Source organism: Rutidosis leptorrhynchoides, chromosome 9 (assembly GCF_046630445.1).
Source record: "Rutidosis leptorrhynchoides isolate AG116_Rl617_1_P2 chromosome 9, CSIRO_AGI_Rlap_v1, whole genome shotgun sequence".
Taxonomy (NCBI): Eukaryota; Viridiplantae; Streptophyta; class Magnoliopsida; order Asterales; family Asteraceae; genus Rutidosis; species Rutidosis leptorrhynchoides.
The window spans coordinates 301,849,759-301,858,195 of NC_092341.1; the positions used below are offsets into that span (position 1 = coordinate 301,849,759).

Genomic DNA, 8,437 nt, shown 5'->3' on the forward strand with positions numbered 1-8,437 from the left:
ATTTTAACTGTATGGTTTTTGTTGATGTTCTGCGTAATGGAAGAAAAGCATTAGATTAGGAATATTAATATAACAAGATGATGGAATGAAGATGTGGAAGTAGCTTTATTTGATTTGGTTTTTTTCTCTCTATATTACGATTTGCAAAACGTGAATACAGAGGCGTTAATTTCTATTCTTCGTACATAGCTATTTATAGAACAAATAACCAAGTCCTACATTACTAATGACTATGACTCTTAAAACAAATAGAATTCTTCTATCAATCAATTAACTCCAACAAGTAATTATATTTGGATAAGGATTCGTTTAACAAGTAATTATATTTGAATCCAACCCAAATTATTCTTTCTGGTGCTTTGTTTCTATCTCAGATTCGGTTACGGATCATAAGCTATATGTAACAAAAACATTTTTGTTCGTTTAAAGCTGCTCTTGGCGAAAGTGAAGAAAACAATTGCTACTTTAAGAGCTGCAGATATTTGGAAGCTTATTATGGTCCATTTCAAGTATAGTTTGGGTTAATTGATTGAGGCTTTTTCGTTTTGTATTGTTGATCCAAGTTTCTGTATTTGTTTGCCTTGTTGGGTTGTATGTTTTATTGTTGTTGGGCCGTGGGTATATCCCGTCCGTGTATTGTTTCGAAATTTAATATATTTTACTCTTTTGCCCAAAAAAAAAAACAAAAACATTTTTAATTTTAAATTATATGCATTATCAGGGCCGTCCCATGAAAAATATGGGCCCTGTTCAACAAATACAAATTGGGCCTTCTGTATCGTAAAATTTTTCATGTATATAATACTAAGTTCTATAAAACTAATAATATCATGGGTACTACCATCTTTCAAATTAGCGGTTGCAAAAAACTTAATATCAAACAATTAATGGACTTGCAGTGGATCACTAAATATAATATATGTTGGGTTATTCTTGGGCCCCTTCGGATTATGGGCCCTGTTCTATAGCACACTTAGAACATGCTCAAATCCGTCCCTGTGCATTATCATAGTAAAGATTTTAAAGTGACTATTAAGAATGATAATGTTTGATAGTGATAGAAGAAAAAAGTTCAATACTTTCGTATTTCGTTTGGTAGGTGACAAAAAAATAAAACTTATAGTTTGTAGGTATGTGGTGGACTGGTGTTATGATAGCACGTTAGTAGCGAAACGTATTTGTTTCACCTTTTCATGATGTGTTGCGTTACACAACCTTGAACATTACAAACATGCTTGATTGTATTTTTTAAATATATTTTTCTACGCATTTTCAATTAACTTTCAATTCAATTCAACACTCAATTCAAACACTATACTGACGATCTTGCATTTCATTATATTTATCACGTCACGGCCATTTAAAAAAGCTGAATCACCTTGGCAAATCACGGTTACCGCTATCATTATTGTTATGATTAGTGTTAGGAAATCAAGCACTCGGTTTGGGGTGATGATAAAGTGGTTAAAGCCTACTCATTTAAAGTAGAAAAATAATGAGTTCAAATCTATGAAGTTAAAAAAAGTTAATCTCTCGTGATCACCGAGGTTCACCTATGATGACTTCAGACTGTCACAAAATGATAGTCGTTTTGAGATTAGTCAGTTCATAAAACAAGCGGAAATCCAAATATAAGAAAATGGAGCAAGTACTATTATTGCACTAGCCACGTGCCAACAAACTGATGGCCACTACATACGTTAAAATCATCTTTCTATTCTACATGGGCAGTGATATCTACACAACCAAACATGTTTTACAGTGTTGTACTGTACAACACTGTAAAACATGTTTGGTTGTGTATTTATAAAAATTGGTTGTGTATATATCATCACCCATTCTACATATGTTAAAATCATCTCTATTAGTTAAATCTTCTTTATAGAATCTATAAGACTAGTTCTAACCCTGTCTGTGATATCACAGGTAGATTTGTATTTTTTGGCCCAAAAAGTGCATTTGCCTGTGACATGACAGTGTCAGATTTTGACCCACCGATAACCCCAAATGTCAAATGGAAGTGTCAAATTCAGTATGGTCCACCAGTTTTGTATTTTCTTTCAAATGAATTAAAATAGTAAATAAATACAATAAAATAAAATAAATTACATATTAAATAAAAAATACATAAATTATTTTTTCATAAGAATTTAAAAATACATAAATTAAAGATTACATAGATTCAATAAAAAAAATTAATTCGCATTGCGAAAAGTTGGTGGAAGGTTCCAGATATGCTCGACTAAATCCTCGGTAAGTTGGTTGTGCATGTCTCGATCCCTTATTTCTCTTGCGATGATGTCTCGATCTCGTCCTCTGTTCCGTATACGTTCCATACCGTTTTCCATTTCTTCGGTAGTGAATATTTCTTCCCATTTAGAAAGTACAAAGTTGTTATCTTCAAGTATCATGTTATGTAATATGAGACAACATTCAATCACTCTTCGTATCCTGTTAACTGACATACTTCGTGAAGCTATGCGTATAATATGAACACGACCTTGAAGAACCCCAAATGCCCTCTCTATATCCTTTCGGGCACTAGCTTGAAATCTAGTAAACTTAATCGTTGGTTCTTCAGTAGGACATGAATATCCTTTAACTAAAGTTGCCCAATCGGGATATATACCATCCGCAAGGTAATATCCTTTGCTATATTCATGCCCATTTACCTCAAATAGTGCGGATGAAAATGTTCCGTTCTTAAGTTTATCAAATATAGGTGATTGGTTCAAAACGTTAATATCATTGTTGGAACCCGCCATCCCAAAAAAGCATGCTAAATTCACAAGTCATATGAAGCAACTGCTTCAAGCATAAGGGTCAGTTTATTGTGATCACCTCGAGTGTATTGTTCTTTGAAAGCAACAGGACAATTCCTCCACTCCCAGTGCATACAATCTACACTCCCGAGCATACCCCTAAACCCACGTCTCTCCTCGTGTGCACTATATAATCTAGCAACATCATGTGCATTCGGAGATCGCATGTATTCACTTTTGTACAAAGTAATAACATATATACAAAAGTAATCTAGACATAATATTGATGTTTGCTCACTCATTTGCAAATATTCATCCCACATATCAGGAGCGGTTCCATACGTCAATTGGCGTATAGCTGACGTACATTTTTGTAAATTAAGTAGTAAATGTAGGCCTGCCGATAGCATCAAAACGTTGAGAAAAGTAACTAAAATATTCTGGCATATTATCACTTTGGAAAGTAGTTATACCTTGCACTATCCGGACAAATAATTGTATTCGCATACGTAAATGCCTTTTAATTTTTTGTGTGTGGATATTTTGGCGTCTCACAAAAATAATCATCCCACAAATGTTGTACAGCAACCTCACGTTCCCTAGGAATGTAACCTTTAACTCTCGGAATAGACGGTGCCGATTCGACTTCAGAATCATCATCTTCTATTTCTTGAATTAATTAAACAATCCGGAAATTTTCGGAGTCGGAATTAGACCCCCGTAACCTCGAACCCATTTATAAAATAGTAAAGTTTTATAAAAAAAATATGAAAAGAAAAAATGTAAGAATGAAAGGTGTAAAAATGATATGATTTTTTGTGTTTAAATAGGAATAAAAAGAGTAAAAAATGATTAAAAAAAATAGAAAAAACGGGTATATATCCGTTGGATAACGGATATAATTCTACAACCAATAAGAGACTGACACGCGTACCTTGAACCCCCTTTTTTCAGTCAAAATACCAACGGACGCCCCCCGCGTCAGTTTTTGACGCCACGTTATAGGCGTCAGGGGGCGTATATGAGTCCAGTTCGTCTGACGCGTACCTTTGTGAAGCCTCGATAAAATCACTCTAACATACTGCCCATTCCGATCAATCCATCATTATATTATATTTATATTCTATCTTACAAACACAAAAAACCTCAAAATCAAGCTAACATTTCAACACCAACACTACATATATCTATTCAATCTATTCTATATCTATATATACTTCACTTCAGATAACAAACACAAATTTCATCCTCATTTCAATCTTCAATGCCGTCTTATATTCTACAAATTTCAGTTTAAAAACCACACCATTGCATCATCACTTCAGGTTTTTGGATAACTAACCAAGTGGAAAATTAGGGTTTAAATGGCATATTCTTGATTACTAGAACTTATAGCAAATTATCTATCCATTGATAATGGCGTCGAATCCGGCGGTTCCTCCGACGTTCGGGTTACGACTATGGCGGTCGGAGGTGGAGTTTTGTCCACCGGTGATTTTCCGGCGTAGGGTTTTGATTCGAGGTAACGATTTTAAGGTTAATTGTTGCTGCTCCGGGAAGGTAGTTCCGATCCGAGGAATTGCTTCCGGGTCGGGTCGGAAAGTTGGATATAATGGTGAAGAATGGCCGATTGAAACGACTCATAAAATTCGAGTTCAACCTTCCCCTGCATTGCCCTTTGCATCATCATCTCAGTAAGTTAATTTCTTTGATTTTTTGTTTTTAATACCTTTAGTTTGTTAGTTTATATGCTTACGTCATTGTTCTTTGACTGTCATCATCAACTCATCATCACAAATTAGTTCTTCTTCAACATGAAAATGTTAGACATTGGTGAAAAGAAGCTCACAAATATTCGCCTAATTAAGTTATTAATGGCCATTGCTATTGCAATTAACTGTCCTTTATAGAATGGGGACTTTACGAAACATGATCACGTGTCCGATAATTATAGTCAGGCCTACATTCTCATTTGCAGGCTGCATTGTTGATCTTTAGCTTATCTTCAGTGTTGCTGGTTAAGTGGTTATCAACGTTTTTTGTGTATTGCAAAATTTTCTTTTTTTACTTCATTAGTATTAGACTATTAGTATTGGAGGTGGCCCTAGACTTGCTCAAATGTGATATGACATGTAATCAGAATTGCTAGATTTACTTGCCGAATCCGTAACACAGATTTGGTGATTTGTAATAGTCAGTCAATAGAACATAAACATATAGCAAACTATGCAAATAGTAATTTGGAGTTTGGATCATATAATGTACGGATTGGTAGTTTTCAGTTATATCATCTTGACCATTAAAGCTGAAAACTTGTATGTTCGATATGAATTGGAACTATCTAAGAGGAACTAGAAACATATGAAGAGGGTGATCTTTATTTGTTCCAGATTATTAAAATTTATTCTTAAAGGTCTAGATCTGATCTTAGTATTTTAGTAACTAGGACATGCTTATTGGTAATTTGGGGCCTCTTCAGTCTCATATTTGAATGATAAAATAAACAATTTTTTCTAGGTTTGTCACATTTCTTCATGCTTTTATAAATTTTATTGACCCTATAGTTTTAAAGCTAAAATTGAATTCTAATCGGTTTAGATCTCTAATGCCTTCAAGACAAGAGAAATTCTTCTCACGCTGTACCCCTAAAAATACCGGCCTGCAATCTCGTGACACTCCACCACAACGAGGTATATTCGTGTATTAACCTCAATGAAATATGTATTATTGATTTTATGCCATTACTTGTGGGTTAACTCAGTATTTTTTGTCTACTACATTTTATTATTCGTGGGTTGCGATTTGTGTTACTGTAGACACTGGTATTGCAAACGAGAAGGATTGGGGGATCAGTTTAAATGAACATGTGAATGAATCTGGAGTCAATGAAGATGGTAGTACTTGGTATAGAGAAAGTGGTGAAGATTTAGGTGAAAATGGATTTAAATGTAGATGGGCAAAAATGGGTGGTCAGAGTGATGATGGCTCTTCAGAATGGAAAGAAACGGTATTAATTATTAATTATTTATAATTATAATTACATCTATATGTATGAATTTGTGTTTAAATAATGGATTTGAAGCACATTTAGTCATTATATAAGCTCTATCATGTATAAGAGTATAAGACCGAAATCTCTTTTTCCTGCTTTTTTATTTATTTATTTATTTTTATTATTATTATACAAAGTTCATGTTTTTTTTATCCTTAACTGTTGTAGAATGTATGAGTATATTTGTAGTGTAAGTAACAATATCAAATATTACCCAGGTGGATGCATTAATTGGATTATTTGATGTCATTGACAGTGGTGGGAGAAAAGTGATTGGAGCGGTTACAAAGAGCTAGGTATAATATTTATTATTGTTATTTATATGTTTATATTAAATTAACTTATTATTATTTCTTAAGCATTTATGATATATTTATATTACTATGTTTAATTGTTTATTAAGATAATATTATGATGTTAATGCAGGTGTTGAAAAATCCGGAAAAAATTCCAAAGGGGATTCATGGTGGGAAACATGGCGAGAAGTTCTCCATCAAGATGAATGGAGGTCAATTTTGTAATTTCACAAATTTAAGTAATTTTATTCATTTTGGTACATTCGTTTTCATTTTAACATGCTTCTATAAACTGCAGTAGTTTAGCAAGGATCGAAAGAAGTGCACAAAAACAAGCAAAATCAGGGACAGAAAATGCGGGTTGGTATGAGAATTGGTATGCACCTTTGCTTGTGTTTAATACATCTATAAATTACATAGCATCAAATTACAAATTACAAATTAATATTTATAGGTGGGAGAAATATGATGCGAAAGGGTGGACTGAAAAAGGAGCACATAAATACGGTAGACTTAATGAACAATCATGGTGGGAGAAATGGGGAGAAAACTATGATGGAAGAGGATCGGTCCTCAAATGGTATTTTTTTTAACCACCAAATTATGATTACTTTATGATTTTTGGGTGTTTTTTTTTTAAATATTATTTTTTACTCATAGGACTGACAAATGGGCCGAGACAGAACTTGGAACCAAATGGGGAGACAAATGGGAAGAGAAATTTTTTGCGGGTGTCGGTTCTCGTCAAGGAGAAACGTGGCGCGTGTCGCCTGGCGAGGAACGTACGTCTCATTATTTGTGAATTTAATTCGTTAACGTTTATAATATACTTTGGTACCGACTTAATAAGATGAATCTAGATGTTTTTTTCTTCTTATGATGATTTTGTTTTTGACTGTGTATCAGGATGGTCAAGAACGTGGGGCGAGGAACACTTTGGAAACGGGTATGCTTCTTAACGAAAGAATAATCTTCATTCATTGTTGGTCAATTCCGACCACACATTGGTTTATAGAGGTGGCAATTTTGACCCATTCATATGCATTGATTTGACTTCGGTTTATTGGTTATGAGTTATGAATAATCTCTAATGGGTTGGTTCTGTATGTAATATATATATTACATACATTTGACTAAAAAGGAAACCAAATTATTATAATATTATATCCAGAAATTATATAAATGCATAAAAATTTCTATGTATGTAATATATTCATTTTCATAATAGGTTGAAATGTCAATGCAGATGTGTTTGTGGACCAGCCTACACAACCTGGCCCATTTTGACCTGAATTAAGAATCTGGTTTTGAACACTTACTCAACTGCGCACCTTGCCCCTGCCCAATTTGCCACTCCCAGTTTACAATACTATGCAAATTATGATAAAAATCTAACACATGAGTTATTGGTTTTTAGCAGAAAGGTGCACAAGTACGGAAAAAGCACCACTGGTGAAAATTGGGATATTGTTGTAGATGAAGAAACTCATTACGAGTAAGTTGTTTTCTTAGAACCGGAGTCATTTTATATGCATTATCTATAAGCTTAAACTGAACCTAACCCGCATTTTAATCTTGTAACTAAAAGGGCGGAACCCCATTACGGGTGGGCAGATGTTGTCGGTGACTCGAACCAGCTGCTTTCGATCCAGCCACAAGAGAAACCACCGGGTGTGTATCCATATCCTGATTTTGGGCCGCCATCTTCTCCTCCATCTGAGCCTAAAGATGATTTTTAGTATAATCGGTTAAGTTGACCCCGAGAAATGAATGCAGCTGCTTAGGGCCATCTTTTTGATTACATATATATTCTTGGTTTAGCTATTATGGTGTAGTTTCATGGCCAATGGCCAATTGTATTTAATTTTAATTTTTTTTTGACATTGTTTATTCTTTCGAAATTAGTGTCCGTATCTAGTGGTAGTTTAGGCCTCGTATTCCCGGTTGTTTTGTGTAATTCCATCCGGGCTCCGGGGATAATTTAGTGGGGAATTATTCGTGCAGTCATGTAAGCTTACATATAACAGATGTAATATTTTGAAGGGGAGGTGATTTTCGTGTTATCAGAAATTAATTATGCACCACTATGTATCTTATAGTGATTTTTTTTTTTTTTTTTTTTGAAAAGCAAGGAATTTTATTAAACACACCAGAAAAGTACAGTGCTCAAAAATACAACACGAAACGAATTTACAACGCGAAAATTAAGGTTGCGAAGTAAGCAACCAATAAAAAATTTATTAAACTAGCTCGAGAGGAAGGAGTGCGGGTTGCTCAACCAAGCAAGCCAATCGAATTTTTTTCCCTTTGATCGGAGAGAAATCCAT

General features: G+C 34.1%; 2 protein-coding genes across 2 annotated transcripts; one reads left to right on the plus strand and one right to left on the minus strand.

Annotated features, from left to right (window-relative positions):
• Nucleotides 1-2,195: 2,195 nt before the first annotated feature.
• Nucleotides 2,196-2,989, minus strand: LOC139868919 (uncharacterized). Its single transcript, XM_071857255.1, has 2 exons — nucleotides 2,842-2,989; nucleotides 2,196-2,779 (listed from the first exon to the last, which is right to left on the minus strand). Exons 1-2 carry the CDS (start codon nucleotides 2,987-2,989, stop codon nucleotides 2,196-2,198), a joined length of 732 nt encoding a protein of 243 aa, XP_071713356.1.
• A 2,508-nt stretch (nucleotides 2,990-5,497) lies between these two features.
• On the plus strand, nucleotides 5,498-8,153 carry LOC139868920 (protein EARLY STARVATION 1, chloroplastic-like). Its single transcript, XM_071857256.1, has 10 exons — nucleotides 5,498-5,513; nucleotides 5,579-5,769; nucleotides 6,071-6,110; nucleotides 6,241-6,322; nucleotides 6,409-6,486; nucleotides 6,565-6,690; nucleotides 6,771-6,892; nucleotides 7,017-7,056; nucleotides 7,531-7,605; nucleotides 7,699-8,153. The coding sequence occupies exons 1-10, from the start codon at nucleotides 5,498-5,500 to the stop codon at nucleotides 7,847-7,849; spliced, it is 921 nt and encodes a 306-aa protein (XP_071713357.1). The 3' UTR covers nucleotides 7,850-8,153.
• Nucleotides 8,154-8,437: the final 284 nt, after the last annotated feature.

What these genes read in the sequence shown, in the direction of transcription:
- LOC139868919 (XM_071857255.1), bottom strand. Translation starts at nt 2,989, where the DNA reads ATGCGATCTCCGAATGCACATGATGTTGCTAGATTATATAGTGCACAC. An exon ending in CAAAGAACAATACACTCGAG is followed by an intron (nt 2,780 to 2,841) that starts GTGATCACAATA and finishes TTGTGAATTTAG; the next exon opens with CATGCTTTTTTGGGATGGCG.
- LOC139868920 (XM_071857256.1), top strand. An exon ending in CTTCAGAATGGAAAGAAACG is followed by an intron (nt 5,770 to 6,070) that starts GTATTAATTATT and finishes TGTCATTGACAG; the next exon opens with TGGTGGGAGAAAAGTGATTG. An exon ending in AGAGGATCGGTCCTCAAATG is followed by an intron (nt 6,691 to 6,770) that starts GTATTTTTTTTA and finishes TTTTACTCATAG; the next exon opens with GACTGACAAATGGGCCGAGA.